The sequence below is a fragment of the Podarcis liolepis genome, assembly GCF_965112155.1.
Source record: "Podarcis liolepis genome assembly, chromosome: 2".
Lineage (NCBI taxonomy): Eukaryota > Metazoa > Chordata > Lepidosauria > Squamata > Lacertidae > Podarcis > Podarcis liolepis.
Genome location: NC_139555.1, coordinates 56,537,210 through 56,560,238, shown reverse-complemented (window position 1 = coordinate 56,560,238; position 23,029 = coordinate 56,537,210). Strand labels below are relative to the sequence as shown.

General features: G+C 42.4%; 1 protein-coding gene across 17 annotated transcripts in view; it reads right to left on the bottom strand.

Moving 5' to 3' along the window:
- Window positions 1-3,154: 3,154 nt before the first annotated feature.
- Window positions 3,155-23,029, bottom strand: part of ACSL6 (acyl-CoA synthetase long chain family member 6) — an 82,873-nt gene continuing 62,998 nt past the window's right edge. For 8 of the 17 annotated variants that reach the window (XM_083487879.1, XM_083487882.1, XM_083487881.1 and 5 more), the window contains 11 exons: window positions 22,576-22,653; window positions 20,376-20,510; window positions 17,672-17,806; window positions 15,089-15,184; window positions 13,970-14,042; window positions 12,763-12,851; window positions 10,750-10,866; window positions 9,638-9,781; window positions 8,547-8,648; window positions 6,133-6,204; window positions 3,155-3,995 (listed from right to left, as the gene is read on the bottom strand). In XM_083487879.1, the coding sequence (XP_083344005.1) occupies window positions 3,855-3,995; window positions 6,133-6,204; window positions 8,547-8,648; window positions 9,638-9,781; window positions 10,750-10,866; window positions 12,763-12,851; window positions 13,970-14,042; window positions 15,089-15,184; window positions 17,672-17,806; window positions 20,376-20,510; window positions 22,576-22,653 (1,182 nt within the window). In that variant the 3' untranslated portion in view covers window positions 3,155-3,854. Of the gene's footprint in view, window positions 3,996-6,132; window positions 6,205-8,546; window positions 8,649-9,637; window positions 9,782-10,749; window positions 10,867-12,762; window positions 12,852-13,969; window positions 14,043-15,088; window positions 15,185-17,671; window positions 17,807-20,375; window positions 20,511-22,434; window positions 22,654-23,029 lie in introns of all 17 variants that reach the window. The other 9 variants (XM_083487867.1, XM_083487877.1, XM_083487878.1 and 6 more) reach the window with 2 other exon arrangements.

Below are 23,029 nucleotides of genomic sequence, written 5' to 3'. Positions count from 1 at the left end.
GAAATCAAAGAGAATGAAAAGTGGCTGGATCATACCCAAGGGGCTTTGGCTGGATCCTGCCCAATATGTTCCTATGTACTGCTTCAAGTAAAAGTTCAATAAATATCTAAGTAACCTTTGTAGACTGTAAATTGGGGCCATGAGAGAATTTTAGAGCCAGTGCCAACTACAAATCCTCAATTTCATATAGACCTGCTTTTAATCTGTGGGCCAGTTTTCTCCAGTGTTTATAGCTCAGGGAAGTAAGCATTTAGAAAATCATTCCCAAGCAATGCCTTAACCTAAATGAAAAGAACACACACAAGAATACTTGTGTACCTTCCTCCTCCAATGAATATGAAAAGTACGTGGTGTCATTATCTGCTGTAAAATTGCAGCCTAGTATTCAAGTGTGGATCTAACAGTGCAGTCTATACATAGCTACTAGAAGTTAGTCCCATTGAGTTCAGTGAGACTTATGCCCAGACAGTGAAGCCTAAATTACTGGCTTTAATTCTGCTTTTGCACTGATAGAACCTGGATAATCAGATAAGTTTAAGCATAAAGTGAAACCTTTGTAGCTGGGCTATCAAGAAATCAGAACAGGCATTTGAAAACTACAAAAGAAGTACTTTTTGTACAGGAAGTACTTCTTCAAAAGTTTAGTCACTTTTGAAATCTTAACAGTTTGTTCAGAACAGACATTAATTAACCAGGCTCAGCTTAAACACTTGCTCATTAATTCGCTGTCTCTCTAATTTCTAAAAAAATATATCTTGCAATCTTAAGTTCACTTTGGTCACCCTTCAACTTGACTGATTTAGCAGCTCCATGTGGATAAATCATTTAACACCATAGTTATTGGTAAGATGATATGGAGATAGTAGGTCTACTTCAGCTCAAACAAGCCCAAGACTTCTTGATGTCTCATGGATAGTTCAGATGTCCTAAAACCTCCCAGGTTTCTTCATGTAAAAAGTAACATCTAAGCTGATCTTTCCTTATATCAATATATGTGAGCATTGTGGCTCATTAGGGAGCTCCAGGTGCAAAAAAGACAAGTTACTGCTCCTTGAATAGTGATATATATGGGGAAATTCAGCAGGTATAATGCAGACTACAGATGCTAAAATTCCCTCTTGTATACAGAAAGCCTTCTTTTGAACCTTGCCATCCTATTCACCACCTTTCAGCTTTTCCACTCATGCTGATCTACATCAGAAGCAGCTCCTGTATTAATATGGTCACAAGCTTCTTTCTCCATGCAAGGTGCTGTGTGTTGAGAACTTTAGAAAATCTGAACTACGTCTGGGGAGACAGTTTCAAGAAAGCCATATAATCTGTTAGCACTGGATTTGGTTCTATGGCTTTGTTCATATAGCTATGGCATTTGAACTCAGACATTCACCTAACCCTGCCACTGCCACCACTGAGGAATGGTTGTGCAGGAAGGGCCAACCAAAACAATACACTCCCTTATAAGGAAAGAGCCCAATATTTAGGGCTTTCTCGTTTGGGGAAAAGGCAAACACGCATCCATAACAGAGGTGTATGAAATTATGCATGATGTGCAGAAAGTATATATAGAAAAGCTTTTCTTCAATGAAGTTGAATGTTGGAAGTTTCAGGAAATACTACTTTTGTGCATAGTTAAATTGTGGAATTCACTACCGCAAGATATTGATGGCCACCAGCTTGGATGGCTTTAAAAGAGAAACAAATTCATGGAGGGTAAAGCTATCAATGGCTACTAGTATTGATAGCTATGATCTACCGCCAGTGTTAGGAATACAAGTAGGAATGGTGCTGCTACCCTCAATGTTGCAGGATTCCCATGAACACCTGGCAGGCCACTGTAGAAACAGAATGGTGGAGTAGACTGGGTTTAGGTTTGATCCAGCAGAGATCTTCTTGTGTCCTCCTGTATGCAGGTACTAGTACTAACTATGCCAGGGCTAGGGAACCTGTGGCCCTCCAGATGGTGTTGAACTCCTGAGTCCCATCAGCCTCACCCAGCATGGTCAACTGTCAGGTGTGAATGGAGTTTTAGCTCAGCTGCAGGTTCCCAACCCTTGAATCAAATGACTACTTCAGAGCAGAAAACTATATTTAAGGTAGTCAGATGCAGAAGGGGACATAGCCCCTGCACCTTTAGTAGTTGCATAAAAGAGGGGGAACTTCAGCAGGTCCTATCAGCTCTGACTACTGGATGTGCTGGCAGATGGGGCCTTGGGTGTCCAGCACCACTTGGCTTGCCCACAGGTTTCCCATCCCTGATCTACAGTACTTGCAATTCCTGGGCATCATAAGAAGGCTTGTGCAGGTTCTCCAGAGCAAGCGTTAGTTTCTCCACTGAAACATGGAATATTTATTTAGGCAAATTTCTAAGGTGTTGGCCTAAAAAAATATGGGAACAGGCTCTTTTTCTACATTTATTTTTATTATTCAGTCAAGTGAATCCCTCTCAAGGCCATTGTCAAGGGAGTGAAGCCTTTACTATTTGCTCAGAAGTGCCTGCTATCAGAATGCATGAGAATAAGAGGTGGGGACTTGGAGTAGATGCAAGCCTGGTGGAAGAAGAAGCTGGGAGAAGCTGCTTTAAAGTCAGATGATGTGGCCAAACAGCTGTTTGTTAAGACTCTGCATCCTCTTTAAATTATTTGAAGCCAGCTCAGTTCTCCTGAAGTGCACCGCTATAAAGTGCTGCAAAGGGAAAGCTCTGACTCAAAATCCTATTCTATTTGGAATCCACTGGGGTGGTGGGGAGTGGAAGCTGCAAAATTATGCAGCATGTTTATACCAACTATCCTTCTGTTTTGCAAGTTGCTGTCAGGTAGCTGCCACAACACAAGGCAGTCAGTTCTTTAAAAGGAGCAGCCACAGAGATCCCTTGCTAGTTGCAGAGACATCCAAGACACAAGAAATACAAAAAATTCCAGGGCCTGTAACATTTCTGACATTTCTGGCAATTACAGGTTAGCATTCACCCAGCACGTGCCACTACACTGTATTAAGTAGGCATCAAATCCAAAGCTCTTCCTACTTCGATACATATGAAATCCAAACTCTTCCTCCCATCTGTTCTTTTTGTGAATGGCTCACACAAGGTGAATTCAATTTATGTCTTGCAGGGAAAGCATGTGCTACCACTTAAAGAACGATTAAACAATTCCAGTTTTAAGTTCTACATCAGGGTAACAGATTTATTTCTGGCTTTGAGCATCCAAGAAAATTGAGGTAGACCACTAGTCTTTGTCAGATATCTCGCTGAGTGGGACCCTGGTACTTTTAAGAGCTCAGTTGCAGTGAGGAGTTCTTGGCCACATATGCACGCAGTAGCAGCCAAGGGTGAAGCTACACCACATGAAGGAAGGTGCCGTACCATGCTAAGGAAGGTGTGTGCATGATGTGCAACCTGGGAACTGCTTGCTTCTAAAGAGTTCTTAATGGTACCCATACAGAGAGACATCTGGAAACCCTATCACATCATTGAATCATCCAGGAGCTTAGAGGAGTGTCATACAAAATGGGCAGGTCCAGTCTGCTTTTCTTTCCTGTTTGCTAAGGGATCTTTGTTTATGTTTTTGCAGGTATTAATAACAAAGGTGTCTGTAAAATGCTTTCAGAAGGAGTGGGATTGAAAGTAGCTTAACGGTTGTCCAGTATGTTTTTAAGCAATCTTCAAGAGCATCCATTACAACAAGAGGAACTAGAACTAGATGGTAAAAGAATTACTCAGTGATGGTGTCTTCCGACAACAGAAGGCTCGCGTGGAAGGTCAGATGCTTATTCGTTTCAACTGCGCCCTTTTCACGTTTCAGTATTATCCTAATGTTGCTACAGAGTCCGTTATTCTGAAGAACTTTTCCCCGGTGTCAGATGGAGATGCTTGAATAAAGCTCTTCTATCTGTTTCTTGAAAAATTCTCTCAGCTCTGGTCTCCTAGCCTTTAACGTAGGTGTCAACAAACCATTTTGTACAGAGAACATTTCGGGGTAGATGTAAACAGCTTTAACCTATGAGGGGGGGAAAACAAGTCAACATGTTTATAAAAATATACTTGTAACGTTGAATAAAAGGAAACGGCTGATTTGATAGCTGTGTTCCAGACATATCACACTGGTCACTCTGCCAAGTATTATTCTGCACACCCACTCCTATGTAGGATGTAATAGCCCAGTGCTAACACCTGCCTACTTTTAAATTCAGCCTTTTAGTTGCAGAAATTCATCAATAATGTCCCTAGCTTTGCCCAATACACTGGTTTTTTGAACAAAAGGTCCCCCCCTCCCAATAGGGCAAAGCATGTGACTTTTACAGCATAAATTATAGTAAGCAGTCACTCTGTATTTTCGCTTATCTGACTTCTTAATACAACCCAGACTATTTAGATATTTGGAAGTTTTCTCGCTCTTTATTTGCTTGGCTTGTTATTGAAAGGTGAACAAATTTAGTGTGCAATCCTGTGCATGCTTATTTGAGAATGAGGTAGCTTGCTGCATGGATGAGGTTCTGTGCCTGTTGCTTTGGTATATATACCTTGGAATAGAAATTCTAAATTTGGCTGTTGTTGTTATCACTTGGCATTTAATGGCAGACACAATGTATATTTTAGCAACAGACTTTAAAAAATACATTTCTGCATCAAAAACAATCTTAAAAGGCTCGATTCTAGGATTGAGACACAATGAGGACAAGCTGAGTTCTCTCCACCTTCTGCAGAAATAACTGGCACTAGGGGAAATTAAATTTTAACTATTAAAACATTTGACTACCTTTAGCACTGAAAATGAACTGCAGTGCCCACTTCAAAGTTTTGCGTTGGCAAAATCTTTGCTGCTGCTGTGAAAAATGTGTTGGTGCTAAGCATTAATTCTGGAAGCAACTTAAGGATCATTTATGTTTTATTTGCATTTTTACAATTAAAGAGTAACACATTAGCCATCCATCTTCTATGTTGCAGAAAGCAGTGTTAAATCAAGTGTTAATCCTGACTATGATGTTTAAATGTGTATTTGTTCATTTAAGTGTCAGGAGCTCATTATAAGAGTACTGGGTACAATGCAACTTGCATATTTTTGATTCTTTGTTGCCTCCCTGAGCTAAGAACACCCAAAATCATTACCCAAGCAACTGGCAGTGACTATAGAGGAAAAGGCTTTGCCCTTAATATCTTCTTTGTACCCATGTTTCCTGCTTGTGATTTTAAGAATTCATTTAGGAGGGCTCCCCCCGCCCACCTCACTACACAGTGCTGAAATGATGCAGAGAACAGAGGCATATGTGCCCCCCATACCCTCAAGGATTATATTAGATGAATTGATAGATTAGTATATTTCATCACAGGGAAGTTTACAGCATGGGAGAAAAAGCAATTTTAAGAGACAGTAAGTTCTCAACATTTTTTTATAGACCAGTTTTTGAAAAAGCAGGAAAGCTTTATGTGGAATTAGTTTCTACAGTCTCTATTCTTGTTTAGTGCATGCATTATGACACTGCAAGTGCATTTATTATGCTGTTGCCAAATCTAGTGCACAAATGCAGGCACGCTTAGGAATTATACGAATGTTACAGCTGTTACATTTGTGTTTTTAAAAATAATAGAATCACAACATGACCTTATTTTAGATCACGCTTCTTAAATGATGTGTGTGTGTGTGTGTGTGTGTGTGAGAGAGAGAGAGAGAGAGAGAGAGAGAGAGAGAGAGAGAGAGGAGTACATTATGTCCATTTTTGAACTTCCCTTATTGGAGGTTTGTAGGTCTGCCGCAAAAATACCTACGTCAGGAGGAGATTAGTCCATGGATGGGGGACAAACAGAACAGCTGTATTTTCCAGGTCAGCTACAAGAATGGTAATTAAGCTGACTTTCCAGTACTGCTCTCAGCTTGAATGGAATGGTGTTTCAAATATTTTATCATGTTATCTATCATAGAGAGAGACCTTCTTTAACATTACCTTTCATGCATTCATAAACAGACAAGGCTAGTTTTATTTCATAGAAGAATACACACTTGAGTACTGAACCACAAAGCATAAGCGAGGCATTGGGGCTTTTATATAACGCATGCTAAAATCCCTGCTATTCAGTCACAAAGAAGAAGCTCATCTGCATCTAGTAATCAAAAGCTATCATCAGTATTTAGTATTTACCTGTTCAAAAGAATGAAGTCCACTCTCTTTCCCTAACTGCACCATGTCTTCCATTATTGCTTTTTTGAGCTCCTAAGTAAGAACATATGAGAACACTTACAGCCAGGAAGTCCTTTAAATAATTATTTATTTGGCTCTCTGTTGACAGTTAACTTTTCAAAGAAGCAGAGGGTGAAATGTGATTATACTGTGTAGGGCAAGGATGGGAAATATCAGGCAGAGGGATGAATTGTGCCCCCCCCCCCCATGACCTCTTTGTCTGGCCCTTGGAACTCTCCTCAGGTCACACCCTTCACATGCCAAGCTTCGCACTCCAAATATGCCCACCTGGAACGTGTCTTTGAACTCTGACATGGGGAGGATAGAGGCAGGGTGCTTGAGTGTTTGTACAAAATAGCCTATTGTACAAAAGGTAAAATTTACATTTGTTGCTCCACCCATTTTTGGCCACTACTGGCAAGTAGCCCCTGCTAGATTGTTCAGAAGGTTATGTGGCCCACAGCTTGAAAAACATTGCCCATCCTTAAGGAATTCTGGTCCTGTAGTCTTCATGCAGAAGTGTCTGAAATACCTCCTTGATTTAAATTTCCCAAGCACGAACACAGTTTGCAGGACAAAGACTTAAATTCCTATTCTGGCATGTTGGCTTAGAACTTGTTCTTAGAGCTCTGAGCTCTCACTTTCCTCTTTGCATTTAAAATTAAAGTACGAATGAGTTCAGTGACTGAAACTGTATCTTATAACGCCAGTTCCAAAATAGTAGATTCCATTCCATTCCACGGAAAACATTCCCTACACCTTACACTGATGCCATTTGCAATGTTATTTATCTAATGCTGTCAATATGAATTGCATTTTGCACAGAGGCAAGGTCCCAGCCCTGATCAGCTGGCAATCTAAAGAGAAAGTGCTTACAGTCTACTTCCTTAGTGTTCTAATAACCAAGTCCCTGGATTATAGCGTAGGCATCTACTTAGAAGTAAGTCCTACTGAGTTCAATGGAACTTACTCCCAGGTAAGCAGGGATAGGATTACAGCCTTATTTCTTGAACATCCCAAGAATGTTGCCAGGAATTACTTTTGCTACTGCTAAATCCTAGCTGCTCTACATATTTCCACCCCCTTACTCAAGTGGTAGTAGCTCACCTGGCTTTGTCACAAAGGAGTGGGGAATTAATTAATTATTCAGATACATAGGAGCGTAGGAACTGCTTTATAATGAGTTAGGCTATTTGTCTATCTAGTTCAGGATAGCCTACACGGACTCATAGCAGTTCTGCCGGGTTTCAGACATGGGGTCTTTCAATCCCTAGAACATCCAGGCAGTGCTGAGAATCTTGACCCCGTTTTGCAGGCAGTACATATGTCCACCACTGAGCTATGGCCCTTCACTTATGGCTTCCACCAAAGATAAATGTGCTGGAACACCCATAGAAGAAATAAAACCTGCTCTTTAGTAGCTTTGCTGTCTTCTTTCTGGAACATTACTGCAATCTTTATCTAGTCTAGGCAACAGCAGAGAAATCACATGATTTGGCGCTGGCTCAGACATTCCAAGCCTCCAAAAAACAAAATGAAACAAAAGCATATCTCACTGTGCAAAAAAATAGATGTCATCTTGTAGCAATGGAACAGTACTGATAAAGAAAGTGGAAAAACCCCAAGATGTTATACTAGCTCCTGTTACAGGACAGAGCTTTGCTTATCTAATGGAATCTTTCTAACAGATGTCCCAGTCTCTTAACACAGTAATCACCTAGCTACTTAGAGCCAGAATTACACATTATGTTAAAAGCAGTTTTAACTACAGTGCTTTCGACTTGGCTGTGCCTTTCTTTATGAAAAGAAGCTGTGGGAATCCTGACTAGGATTAAAACCCCTTTTCCCTTTTTGCCTGAAAACTATCCAAAGCATAAATATGTCATTTGGGGGCATTATTATTAGCAGGAAAACTGGGCATGGTTAAGCTCCCTCGTTCCGTGTTGTGGATCTGATCCAGTTCAGAGCCCCCTGTAGCTGCTTTTTTTCTAAAGAAAAAGTCACAGTCAGATCCAAACACATTAGCTGAATTGTTTTAATTCAGCCATTCCCATCTTGGTGCTCTCCTGATGTTCTCGATTACGGTTCCCATCATCCCTGACCATTGGCCATGCTTGCTAGAGCTGCTGGGAGTTGGGAGTCCAAAACATCTTGGGGGCAACAGGATATGGAAGGCTGCTTTTAATGTAACATTGAAGTTGGCCTTTCAGCTTATCATATTGAATCATTTGCCATAAGGCTCTTTCAGTGCACTGGCAAATTCTGATCTACCAATTAGAATTATAATTTATGTTTGTCTGTTCACACACACACACACAAATTGGCACTGAATTGCATGTTAATAATGCACAGGAACATGTACATAAGCAATTTACCGCATTTTTACAGAGCTCTGCAAAAGTTCCATCAAAGCCTCTTTTCTTTGCCCAGGCTGGCATGATTTCAGCATCAGGTGCAACAATCCCCACCAGGAAGGCCTGCAACGATACAGATAAAATTGGGGGCTGTATTTGTGACACAGCAAACCCATCTTGATCCCTTGAATTTTGCTGTGCTCTTATCTGTGCTTCCTAAATAAGAGTGCTTGTCAAGTTCTTTGCCCTTTGCCCCCCATTCCTCAAACAATGATACAGCAGCTTCTGCTTATCACAAGAGTCAGAGCAGTGTGTGTGTGTGTGTGTGTGTGTGTGTGTGTTCTCAGCAGTGGAGGTTCAGAGCAGAGCTCTGTTCTCTTAACTTTTGATAATGGCTTCCATATACAGTGGTACCTCAGGTTACATACACTTCAGGTTACAGACTCAGCTGACCCAGAAATAGTGATTCAGGTTAAGAACTTTGCTTCAGGATGAGAACAGAAATCATGCTCCGGCGGCACGGCAGCAGCAGGAGGCCCCATTAGCTAAAGTGGTGCTTCAGGTTAAGAACAGTTTCAGGTGAAGTACAGACCTCCAGAACGAATTAAGTACTTAACCTGAGGTACCACTGTACAGTAAATAGTTCTGCAATAAAGTTACTCTCACTTCTCCTCCATAGTCCTTCAGCTCTTCTAGTTCCATCAGGAGGATGGCCCCAAATGTTACAAAATCTGCATGTGGGTGTGTTGCTTGACTCTGCGTATGCAGTTGTTTCCCTATTGATCTATACAGACTTTATAGAGTATGCAGGTCAATCAATGACCACTGCGCCAGAAAGTTTGCTACGTGTCCCAGAATGCCTCGTGCCTGGGACATCAGTGAGCAAATGCTGTGCTCCTCTCATTAAACTATGTATCTAGCTGCTGAACTTACCTGCTCAGCAGGTAACATACACCAACATCTTGTATCCATTTTGAACATTATTAAATGGAATAAATATGACACCTTGCCTGTTCCTAAATGCAACGCCCCCCCAACCCAGGAAACAATACAAAATGGTATAAAAGGCATGACCAAATTTCAAGGTATGTTTAGAAAATGGATAGCGTTACCTGTAAACTATCTCCGTGCACATATATCTGGGCGACAGGCTCACTGCGAATGTAGATATTCTCAATTTTCTCTGGTGCAATGTATTCTCCCTGAGCCAGTTTAAATATATGCTTTTTTCGATCAATTATTTTAAGTGTACCATTCTGTGAGTAAAAAATGACATGAGACTGTAAGAAAAGTCTGTCTGCTGGTTCAGGCCTAAGGCCAATTTAGTCCGGCATCCTATCTCCCATAGGGGCCAATCAGATGCCGAAAGGGAAGCCTGCAAGTGGGGACGCGCTTATGCAGCAGCAAGTAATCACGTAGAGCTAGGGAAAAGTGAGATCGCCTTGCCTCAACTCAGTTCCAGTCTACTAGGTCCCTTCTGAGCAGCAGAATTCAAACAGATTTCAAATTTATCAGACTGGCCAAAGAAGCCAAGGTCAAATATCTATGAAACCTAACAGAAAGTGGCCGGCCCAGGCATAGTAAAGCCACGGGTGGGGAGGAGGTTAGGTATAATCACAACAACACAAAGAACAGCAATGTTGGGATTTAAACAGGCTACAACTATAGGTGTCAGCAGGTTTTGGGGTAGGCATTGGGTGGGTATCCTGAACTCAACCAGCCCAACTGCTGGTAGATGATTGGCAGGGTTGATCAAGGTTATGGGTCACCCCACAGGGACAGATACATATCACAGTATGTATCACATCCAGGCAAACCCCAAAATCACCATTTGGGGTGCTATAGCCCATAAGCTCCCAAGCTAGGCATCAGAACAAGACGTACCTCCTCCAGGCTCCCATTAAGGGGATACCCTGTGACCATGGACCACCCCCACCCACATAGACTGAGGATCCAACCCAATGCCTTATCCACCAGTAAGATGTGACAATTGCTATGAGGTAGCCCATAAAATAAGGCCAGGGGAGGGTTGGAATCTGAAGGGAACCGATGTTGGAGCTGAACTCTGATGTAGGTCTGGCATATACTCATATCACACAGTAGTAATTTTTATCCACCACTATACTCTGACGTACACATCAATGTCTAATTCACTTATTCCTTTGGTCAGAGGGGCTTGTAAACCTACAATCTTAGTGTGCAAAGTTAGCATTTCAGTACATACGTGCAACCACTTCCCGACATCCCCAGTATGAAGCCATCCATCCTTGTCTAAAGCTTCTGTGGTTTTCTCTCTATCTTTCAGGTAGCCCTTGAAAACGTTTGGACCTTTCACACAAATCTGCAAGAGATAGATCTGCTGGTACACTGCAAGGTAGACATCTTTTTTTAAAAAGAGAGACTTAGGCCAATTGTTATAACTTCACACAAATGATGAATATATAGGCAAAAAGTCTTCAAGAACCTCAGCCTATGGGTTAGACTGAGCCACACAGGGAACTCTTATTTTATAATCACATGCCACTGAATACTGGCATAACCCTTTTCTGGGGAGGGGAGGGCCAACCACACAAATATACAGTTGGCACCACTGATACAAGATGGGAGACTTTCAGGAAGCTGGACCTGTGAGTTCTAGAAGCACAGCTGTTTGCCTATGAGGACTCTGTGCCAACAATGAGTAGATTGGAACATGTGTAATGCTTCCTGAGTGAAGGTTTTCTGTTCCATCTGAGTAAAGACCAGCCTGAGCCAACACAACATACTGTTAGATGCACAACAGGCAGAATAGAAGCATCATTTGCAACTTAGGATGTTTTGTAATATTTGGGTTTATTTACAAATTTACTGGGCTGTATTTTGGAGAGGCTATATCAGATAGTTGTTTTCATTATTATTTTTTAATTCTTATCCCCCCCCCAATTATATCCTGTAACAATGATGCATGAGAAATCTGCAACTTTTTGCTTTGTTGTTGTTTATTGTACTGCAGTTTGCAAAACAAAATTATGTATTAAATAAATATATGCAAGTCAAGCATAGGTGGAGGCAGACAGCTTAACATTCAACAAAGCCAGTCCGTTGTTCCCACACCAGATTGCCAGGGAAAGACACCTTTCTTCCTCCCCAGCTGCTGTTAGCTTACAGCTCCAAGCTTTCTCTGTCTCCAAAACCCCAGTTGCTCTTCTGTTTCTTTCTCAAATGCACATATTTTGCTTACACCATCTTCAGCTGGGTGTGAAATGTGTGTTGCCATATCAGACTGTTGCAGCAGAAAGAGTCTTGTAGAAGACTTAAGAAATGCCTTGTGGCATAAGCTTTCATAGTCCACAATAACTTATGCCCTAAGACTATGAAAGTTCATGCTATAACTTATTTGTTGGACTTTCAGGTGCCACTCTTCTTTGTCCCCGCCCCTTCAAATTATTCCAGAGAAGACCAAGAAACCATCTTTTAATGATGAACCGTTTTTTGTTTGAAAGCAAACTGTGCTCCTGCATTCCTTCAAGGCAAATCCACAATAATAGTCCTATTCACAGTAGAAGAAGAGGAGTTTGGATTTGATATCCCGCCTTTCACTCCCCTTCAGGAGTCTCAATGTGGCTAACATTCTCCTTTCCCTTCCTCCCCCACAACAAACACTCTGTGAGGTGAGTGAGGCTGAGAGACTTCACAGAAGTGTGACTGGCCCAAGGTCACCCAGCAGCTGCATGTGGAGGAGCGGAGACACGAACCCGGTTTCCCAGATTACATGACTACCGCTCTTAACCACTGCAGCCTCACCACAATACTAATCCTGGCCAGCAGGACAAGATGAATGTCTAAGTCCACTGCCACCATCTTACTCCAAGGATGCTGTGTATATTTCATTGTGCCTGTTTTCCTTGAGCTGTTCATCCTAAACTAGGCTTCTAAGGAGTTATGGCATGAACCTTCTCCCTTCCCAGCGCCTGTCAGTTCCAGGAATTCTTGCCATTACCCTGCATGAAGCTTGGATCATCAGTACTGAAATGAAAGAATGAGAGCCAATGCCCGACTTGCTCGCTTGCCTTCCTGAGCACCAGAGCAAACTCCTCCTGCACCTGAGCTTGTTGGTCATGTCCTCGAGAAATATATGTATCTTTGCACCCTCCTATCTCCTGTAAAGGAGTGACAGATCTTGCTTCTGGAAAATGGTTCATTGGCTTTTTTAAACTACAAGTGAGACAGCAAAGAGTTCAGGAAGAGTGCATATTACCTCTCCTTCTCCTTTAGAAGAAAAGTAATTTAGTTCTTCAACATCCACCAGCTTGATTAAATTACAGGGCAAAGGTGCTCCAACATGACCTGCAAATCACAGAGAGATGATAGTTTTTAAGTTGCAAGGTACCATAAAGGTCATCTAGGCCAACAACCTGCCCAGTGCAGGATCTAATCCCTCGACATAGATTTATGAAAGTGACAGTGCAGTTCACAGTGCTCTCTGGTGAAGGAGACTGCTCTGCAATCGAGTCACTGGCTTCTTGCCAAGGAGACATTTGTCTTTTAAAAAAAAAACAAAAACAAAAGTAAAACGACTACAGCAGATTATTATCATAAAAGTATCTGAACATTGCTGAAGATGCAGTTTTATTGCTAGTCTAGTGAAAAATAATAATTGTAATTAGAAGTGAGGGGAAAGAGCACATATAACCCAGAGCTCATCTCTTTCTAAGGACAATCCAAAGGAGGAAACAAAATCCAAACAGGGCCACAGATTATCGTAAGTCACAGAAGCTGGGATCTAAAGAAATGATATACGCATACTGGTAAGTAGCATTTGTTTAGGCTGAGCACAGCTGTTGTTTCAGTGAGAAAAGGGACAAACCACTGATTGGTTTTTAAAGCTGCTTGCCTTTTTGGCAGTGAAAAATGCTGAGCCCAAAGCTGCAAAGTATATCACGATTACACGTCATTCTCCTGCACGCACATACATGGCATTTTAGGATTCTGACCTAATTGTTTTCAAGCTTAAATAAGCTAATTAAACATGCATTCTAAAACAGAATTTATTAAGGGGCTTCCTTATTCCTCATATACCTAGTAGGTCACTGCATTCTACAGGAGTTTATCCTTAAAATCTCTGAAATATCAGAAGCCACAGTATTTCAAAGCAGAGTTTTCAGTGCAGCTGCTCCTGTTTTGTGGAACATTTATCTCTGTTGGGATATGAAAGGTGCCCACTATCTGTAGTTTCTGGGGGGGAATGATAGACATATTTGTTTCAACAAGCTTTTCCAGCTGGATGAAAAGGTCCCTGTCTTTGATGTTCATTTTGTATTGTTTTCACAGCTAACTTTATTTGGTTTATATATTGTTTTTACAATTATTCATAGCTGTTTTTATTATTTATCTGTGAATTATTTCATAATGCATAAAAAGGCAATTGATTAATTGATGATTCAGTACCCTGCCTGGTTTATTACCTGATGTCCAGTCCCCTGGAGTAGTGAAGGTACAGCCAGCTGTGCATTCTGTTTGACCATAGCCTTCATAGACCTGTCAAAAGTATGCAAGAAAATAAGAACAACTTTACTGGGTCAGACCAAAGGTCCATCTAGTCAAATCAGATGCCTATTGGAAGCCTTCAAGCAGAACAAGTGGACAGCCGAATTCTCCCGCTTGCGATCCTCAGCAACTGGTATTCAGAGGCAGAACAGGTATTCAGAGGCCTGCATCATTTAAACAAGATGATGCTAATTTCACCATTTTATTTGAAGGCCAAAAATAAATAAATGAGTAATAAATACTTTTCTCTCCAGTGTTGGGACTCAGGAAGAACACAATCTAAATTACAATTGTGAACAATAATAGCTTCTGATTGCTGAATTTAGAGATGGAGAAAGACAGTAAAGATGGAGGAGAATTCTCTCCTTTGTAGGAACTCTGAGAGCAGCTGAAGAGGATGCACTTTGGAACTTGTACTGCAAGCTAGGAAAGCCACTAGTACCTGGCTGAGAATGGCATGAGCCAATTATTGGTCAAGTTTAGTGCTACAGGCCTCTGCCCACACCTGAAAAGGCCTGCCGGTGGTTGCTGCTAAAGAAAAAGGAAAGACACTGCAAGCTGGGTTTGTCTTACTCAGCATCCCTGCCACCTTGAACACCCATTTAAGAAGGGTGGGTGCATCCAACTTGTTTCTTAAAAAGGGAGATCTTCAATGGTATCTAGGAAACACAGGGGCATCCAAGGAGGGGGATTCCCCTTAGACAGAACTGGAAGGCAGACAAATCTGGCCCCAATCTGTCTATAGTACCTCCCCCACCTGATCTGAACTGTAAATTAAAATCTAGACACAAGTTCTGATCAGATCTTTACCATTAGCATATTACTTTTGCAAGGGACTTGCTGTATGTAAACATGGCTCTTTATATGGTCCTAATACTTAACTCTCCCTATTTCCATTATGGATGTGTTTAGTTCCCACAGTGTTATTAGTTAATACCACAGCTCATTTTTAACAATCTAGCTTTCCCCTAATGGTAGCAGAACTTCTAGCTAGGAAATAAAAAGTGCAACTGGATAAACGTACAGGTGCAACATACCTGACATCCCAGGGCTGCTCGAAGGAAGCCCAGAACAGTGGGAGAAGCAGGAGCAGCTCCTGTTACAATCATCCTAACACAGCCACCCAGGCTTGCCTGTTGGGCAAAGAGAACTTTGAAAAAACAGCATGTAGCATAAAGAAGTTATTGTACATATTTGCACAGTATACTTTGGGCTTTCAGGGACAACAAAGATCAGCCTACCCGTTAGATCTAGTCGAATAGTTTATGCCTATATTTCCAAACCTCTTTCATCTCCCACATTTATGAAGATCATACTGCATGCTGGAAGTCCGCTCCCCTTCCCAGGTGGGGACAGTGTTGCAGGAGTGCATCCAGGACCTCCAAGTAACCCAGCTGTGGGTGGAGGGATGCCGCCCAAGTCATAGGGACTCCCGGCCGCATCACGCCCCCCGGCTGGCCAATCAGGTTGGCCGGGGGCATGGCCACTAGCCATTTAAGTTGGCGGTGAGCCTTTAGGGCTTGAGTGGCGGTTAGGCATTGGGTAAGCCTTGTTTATGGGAGGGGAGGTTGTTGCCTCCGCCTGCCCCTCCACGTTAAGGGTATCCTGTTAAACGGACCCGGGCGTGTGGATCCTGTCCAAAGCCATGCCACGACCCCATCGGGGACCCTGGGGGAGCTCTTAATCAATGTATATCATAGGGCTCCCCCTACCAGTGGTTTACCCTTATGAGACTCCTGGCAGATGTGCAGGAGTCAGGATATAGTCCGGTTTCATTCAATGCCTAAGCCAAGCCACTCACATCTGTAACCAATAAAGTTGTGGCCTGTTTTATCCCATTAACCTAAACATTTGTGTCCGTGTGTTTATTATCTAATGGAACTGCGGGGCCCAGGGCCTCGCCACGCAAACAGCTACATTCCTGACCTTGCCACACATAACACACACACACCTCATCCTAGGTGAATGATGTTCTGGGAGAAATGGGGAGGGGAGGGAGTGTAGTTCTGAATGCATAATATGGGCTGTAGAGTATTCTGTTTTCATGTCAAATAAAACTGGATTGTCTGTATCCAGTAATGGTTTTGCACTAGCAGAAAGTGTAAAGGTAAAGGTACCCCTGCCCGTACGGTCCAGTCGTGTCCGACTCTAGGGTTGTGCGCTCATCTCACTTAAGAGGCTGGGAGCCAGCGCTGTCCGAAGACACTTCCGGGTCACGTGGCCAGCGTGACGAAGCTGCTCTGGCGAGCCAGCACCAGCGCAGCACACGGAAACGCCATTTACCTTCCCACTATAAAGCGGTCCCTATTTATCTACTTGCACTTAGGAGTGCTTTCCAACTGCTAGGTGGGCAGGAGCTGGGACCGAACGACGGGAGCTCACCCCGCCACGGGGATTCAAACCGCCGACCATACGATCAGCAAGTCCTGGGCACTGAGGTTTTACCCACAGCACCACCCGCGTCCCTAGCAGAAAGTGTACCCTCATGCAAACCATGACATCCAATTTTCATGGATTCCTTACCCACTGCAGTCCCTACAGAGCTGTTCCAAATAGCATGGGAAAAGATACAGAGGTGCAGGAGGTAGGAACAATGGGTGAAAATTTGATGCCCCACCGTACACAATCAAGCATTTTCTACTACTGCAAAGCCACAGCTAGCTACAACCTTGTATTTTTGTTTCTTGCTTTTAATTTTTTATCATTACAATTTTTTTGGGAGGAGCACACAATTGGTTGGAGCAAGTACTGTTGAGTAAAACTCTTAACTAATGTATTTGAGACCTTCTGATAGACTCTGAATATGATCTTGCTTCTTACTGGTCCAAGCTTTCCTTTTGTGTTTCTAGTAATGGCTTCATTTCTTGCCTCATGCCCTGCTCCCAAATGTGCTCTGGGGGGTTGAAAGTAACCCCAGAACAGCACACAGGCGAGCAGGAATGAGATTGTTCTATCAGGTAAGCAGAAATATTTGCACTGATGAACAATCTCCTTAAAGCTACAATAAATTTCACTTTTGGTATGCGAATTTTCACAATAAGAGGATCGGAATTCTATAAGAAGAATGGCGCCTATTTGGGGTCTCTTTGTTTACTCCAGCAATCCTGAATTAGTCACTTTGATAGCAACATTTCCTGTGATTTTCACAGTTTAGGTACTTGTGAACTTGCATAAAACTAAACAGCCGATAGAGAGTGAAAGATTAGTTGACTCTTAAACAAGTTGCTTCTGTCTGTTGCAAAGACAGGGCGGTGCCATGGCTAATGCCTGAAAATTAAGTCAGGGAGCAGCCAGATTCTCCAGTTTAGATTAAAATCCAGACTGAAAGAGACTTCCAGCTCCTTTGAAGGACAGTAAAACTGTTGCTAGGGGGCAAACACCCATTCAGTGACTGGGACCCACTCAGCCTAAGGTTTGTCTCCATTCATTTGAATAACAATTCCACTCAAAGGCCTCACCCATAAAAAATGCTGCTGGGGCCAAAACCCAATCCATTACAGGGCAAGAAGGCTCTCTGGGAAAGGTTGCCTCCCCCCCCAGGTAATTTTTCTAGTTTCATGTACAATTTCATTTTCGTAAAGGGTTCCCTGCACAAGTGCCCATTTTTTCCAGATCCTTACCTGTATTTTATTAAAGAATAGTCTATCCCACAGGCTGTCATTTCTGATTATTCCACTTTGAACTTCTGCCTTTTTACGCTTGGCAGCAAATTCCAGAAGCCAGCGTTTCAGTGGGGTGTCTGCTTGACTGAAGATCTAAGAGAATGCAGAATGGCAGGGCGTGGGGAGAGAGAAAAGATTGCACAGCTTAAAAGGGAAGCGGGACCAAATTTATCACTGGCATAAGCAGACAGGGCTCCACAGATGCCAGCAGTATAATTAATTGTTTGAATTAATCATAACTATACCACTGCTAAAAGTTAACAATAAAGCTCTTCTGCTGCAATTCACTTTGAATTATGCTTTCTGTTCTCTTCTAAGGGAAAACAAAATCACTGAAAAGTATGTATAGAGCTTAAGGTATCCCAAGGGCTTCCATTGTGTAATTAGCTTGGCACAGCTATATAGAATTATTGGGGATATTGTAACAACAGAATAGAAACATCTGGCTGCTGCAGAGCAGTTCCCAGTCTGTTAATGAGCTAATTGTGGCTGTCTGTTATTATTATTAATGTTTTATGAAGTGGCAATTATGGCAAATCTCCATGTCAAACCAACCTAAGATTCATCAGAAATCATTTTATAAACAGCCCCACATGCAAAAATGTTAGGGAGTGGAAGTCAGACTTCTTTCACGTTGCTGTTACAACTTCAGGTGTGTTGATTCACAATCTCCTTTTCCTGCTTGCAAATCCATTCTCAGGTATACAATGCTGGTACACAGCAAAGATGTGAAAAAGCAAAGAAATGTACAGGCTTCAGCAGCCCACAGGACACAGTCCTTGCTGAGGGCCACATTCCAGGATTGGGTGGGGCTACAGGTGGAAGTGGGCAAAGCAATAAATATAAATGTTATCATTGGCTGGTTTCTACACACACAGATGTGATAGGAATTTTATGGTCTTAGATATATGGTAATGTTCATAACTGCACATACATAGATCAACACAGGAAAGCCAACCTGGAACCATTTTGATTCCTAAACTGAGCAAATGTTTTTCTGCATGGTAAAAATGGAAAAGCCTCCCCATTGTCTCTTCCTTCACAAATCCTGTCTTAATCTGTGTTTGAATAAGGTGTGAGCCTGTGACCTGGCCCAGGAAATAAGTATTTTACCACTACAAAAGAATGGCCAGGCTCCCCAGGAAATCCAATCAAGTAACCTGCTAGACAGGAGATAAACAACAGCAGGAGAAAAACAATATTTAAATTTCTGTGATGTAGGGGGATGTATCTGAGGGGTGGTCTTAGGTTACACCCCTTCTGTGATGTATGCATAATGTTTCTGGGGGTGGTCTGGATCTAGAGGATGGGAATTTCAAAAGTCTTTATAAGGCCTTGCAGGCCAGAAGTCAGCCCCACCATCACCACCCTGAAGTATTTTACTGGCAAATGTTGCAGTATGATGTACACATGCTTGCCTTCCACATCAGATTAAAGAAAAAGAAAGAACGTTGAATCAATTTCCAAACAAAAAATATATAAATTGTATCTAGAAGTCTGTTTTGTATCTAGGGGGGTGGATACAGAAAACCTAGATGAGAACTGGGTACCAATAATAAATGTGTATCACATGCATAGTTTCCGGATATGACAGGTAAATCAAGCATAGTGCAGTCATAACATTATTAGAAAACAGAAAGTAGGTCAACTCTTAACAGACACTCCTGAAGCATCTCTGGAAAATTTCCTGTTGTGTACCTTTCACAGCTTAGCAGCACCCCATGCATGTAAAGCACCAATCAGTCCATGGTGACAGCTCAGAACATATTGATAACATCACCTTGCCCTAGTGCATATTCCCTGCTTACAAACAAGGCACAGAGTGCCGGGAAGAGTCTACAGTGGCTCCCTGTCAGAAACTTCCCATGGCCCAGTAGTGAGGAGGCTTGCATTTAGAAACTTGAGGCTGCTCAGGAGAAAGGTTTTTAAGTCTGACTGGGATGCTAATTCCCCGCTCACAAACAGCCCTAATAATATTGCACATGACACCTTAACACTTGCTTTTTGCAAGTTGGTGGAAAGGGAGCTTCTCTGATAAAGCAGACTGGGTGCTGTATCATTTGTATGAATATTTTTATAATGTAGTTTTGTGCTTTTCTTGAAATCACTTTAAAACTCCTTTCCGTTGTGTGTACCAATACATTAATTTAGTAAGCGAAACAGCTTTGATTAACAGACCATGCCTTCACAAGTCAAAGCTCACCTTCTGGGCATCCTGCTAGCAATAATAATCTTCAGGCATAGAAAAACATAGGTGGTGGAACTAGAGGCACAAGTTTCTTCTGTTCAGTATCCTATCTGCTAAGCTACAACATCAGACAGAATCATAGAATCATAGAGTTGGAAGAGACCACAAGGGCCATCGAGTCCAACCCCCTAAAAAAGGGAGACTCATACTGAGGATGTGCAAGTTATACTGACTACATGTAATAAACAGTAATGCACAAAACTAGGTATAACTTGGGAGTTCATTTCATTTTTCAAATGTGATAACTCTGAGTAAATTTGTTTCTGCTGGTTTACAGCAAAGTGGAAAACAAAGCAGCCAAAGAATTCAAGATGCAAAAAAGTAGTATTCAGTAGGTCCACTTAACTTCATTGGGTAACAGAACTGTAGACCATCACTGATTATTTTAATCCCTAAAACATACGTTAGGCTTACCTTGTCATACATTCTGTTCAGCAGTCTTGGCACAACAGGAAATATGGTGGGACGCAGTGCTTTCATATCGTCAGACAGTAGGCGAATGTCCCCTTGGAAGAACCCAATTCGCCCGCCATGGCAATACACTACAGACTGTGATGGGAAAAGAGAAAAAAATAAATTTTAGTTTAATCACATACATAGTGACTATTCTTCCTGCTCATTTAAACAACGCTTTCTTAAGCATTATTTGCGTGTTTATGAATAGCTCTCCTTGATCTGGGTCATTTAGTATGGGTCATTTGGTCATAATGTTAAGATCTCAGCTGTGTGATTGGGATCAGGTTTGGATTGGCAAGCCCCAACATCAGAGGAGGAAACTGAAAGGAGACCTGAATGGTGAGATCAGGCGTTGCTAGACAGGGAATCTGGAGCCTAGGGTGCAGTAATGTTGCCTAGAAGCAGCTGCCATTTTCGCAGAAGGGAGCAGACCCACCCACCCTGCACATGGTTGCAATTCTGACATTCCTACAAAGTGAGTGAATCTTGTGAGTGAGCATGCCATGCCTTTAAAAGGTTAGTGGGTGGGGCATGAAACCTGTCGGGACATCTTTGTTGCTTCCATCCAGTTCTGAAAGTATTCCCTGATTCCTGAACTCTTTGTCTTCTGCTGACCTTGTACCATTACTTGCGTGAATAAACATCTCGTCTTACTCACACATTAGGGTTTCTGTGTGTTGGGTGGGAGCCAGGACACCTCCATGCAAAGGGTCTTGTACTTTCCCCAGTATATGTTAGCATAGACAATGTAATGTGTGAACCAGATGATTTATGAACTGGCAGCAGCTACTGTCATTATGGTGCTTATGAAAACTGCCTCTCCAGTTGTTAATTTCTGTAGGGGAGTACTCAATGCTGCCTGTCCATTGACAGAAGGAATATCTCAGCAGAACGGGATAGGGAGGCATTTTTCTCCTCCCCACCCCCAAATCTGTTATCAAGAGCTGTCCAATTTCTAGCCTCTCTCAGAAAATAATATGTTGTTATTATTTAACCTTTGGGCCTTTCCGTTCCTTTGCATGGTAACTGGATTAATCTCAAATTCATATAAAAGTTTCTTCAAAAGAGACCTTTATTTGTTGATATTTGTTTCCTTGCTAAAGGAAAACTACACTTGGTGCTGTGATTCAGGCTCTGTTGGGGACAGTTATCTTCAGACCCAGCTTTAAGTCAGTGGAATAAAAGAATGCTTATTCAGTCGTGTTTAAGTCCACTAGAAATTTCAACACTAGTTTTGGAGCAGTCAGTATCCCGTTATGCTGCAGCAGACAGGTTCTGCAGAAGCTGGAAGTTGGGAGATATTGTCTGGGGTGGTGCCAAAGAACTGGGGCTTGAAAATTCCCCCTGTCAAATAGCCCATGGCATTTCTGGAGTGTAAGTGTTTTTACTTTTACAGTAGACAGGCTGTAGTTGCAAACCACATTGCAGCCACCGAATCCACGGTAAAAACCCAAACCATGGCTAAACCATGGATGTGCACAGGCAGCATTAAGCCTCAGGCCAGGCATAGGCAAACTCAGCCCTCCAGATGTTTTGGGACTACAACTCCCATCATCCCTGACCATTGGTCCTTTCAGCTAGGGATGATGGGAGTTGTAGTCCCAAAACATCTGGAGGGCCGAGTTTGCCTATGCTTGCTTCAGGCTCTTCCGTCTCCTCCCCTCTCTTACTTCCATGCAGCCAATGAGGAGGAGTTCAAAAGCCTTCACTTTTGGTTAAGCGCTGTTTCCCATGTTGCCTAAGCCTAGAGCTGTTCTTAATGTTAACTATGGTTAGTTTAAACAATACAGCTTCAGAAACTATGCTTTGAACAGGGCTTGTGGAAACTGACCATGTTGAAATCACTCCTTTTCTCAGACATGCAGAGGAGGAGGAGTGTGTAAGCCTGACACTGCAGCTCTGTGCAGCTTATGCGCATCATGCTAAACTACAGTTTAGTGTGGCATACAAATGTGACCATTAGCAGACTCATTGATCAAGGGGAATTAGTGGACTTCCACTGACACTAAGACCTTACCTGTACCATTCTCTCAAACATGTGTGCTAAAGGCAAATAGGAAATGTGTGCATCCTCAAATGTAGGAGACCACTGACTCTGGAAAAAAAACAAAAACAAGGAGCCCCGCAAGGCCCGGGTCAGTCTAGACAGGTTTCTTACCTGTATCACTCTTTCAAACATGTGAGCCAAAGGCAGGAAGGAGATGAGCACATCGTCCTGTCTCGGAAAGATCACTTTCTGCAGATGAAGGGCATGGGAGACAGAAAGGAAAGAAACACTGACAGGAAGACACAACAAGAAAGTCATAAAACAATAAAAAAGAAAAATGGCACCAAGAGGAGCAAAAGGGGTAAAGATTATTAAGCGAGAAAAAAGAGAACAGTGTTTGAAGTAATGCGTTAGGCCACAACACCAATGGAACTATGTTAGCAGGAGTGGTGAAGAACACAGGGACGTATGCAGAGAGCGCTCTCCACTGCGCAGAGCATGTGTGGAGAGCTGGGTGGTGAGCATGCCCTTCGACCAAAGCGCTTGGGCTTCTTGTCCTCTGTCCTTGACACTTCTGTTGCCCTTTGATATTCCAAGGTAAGGCATAGCTCTTTTCTCCTAAGAG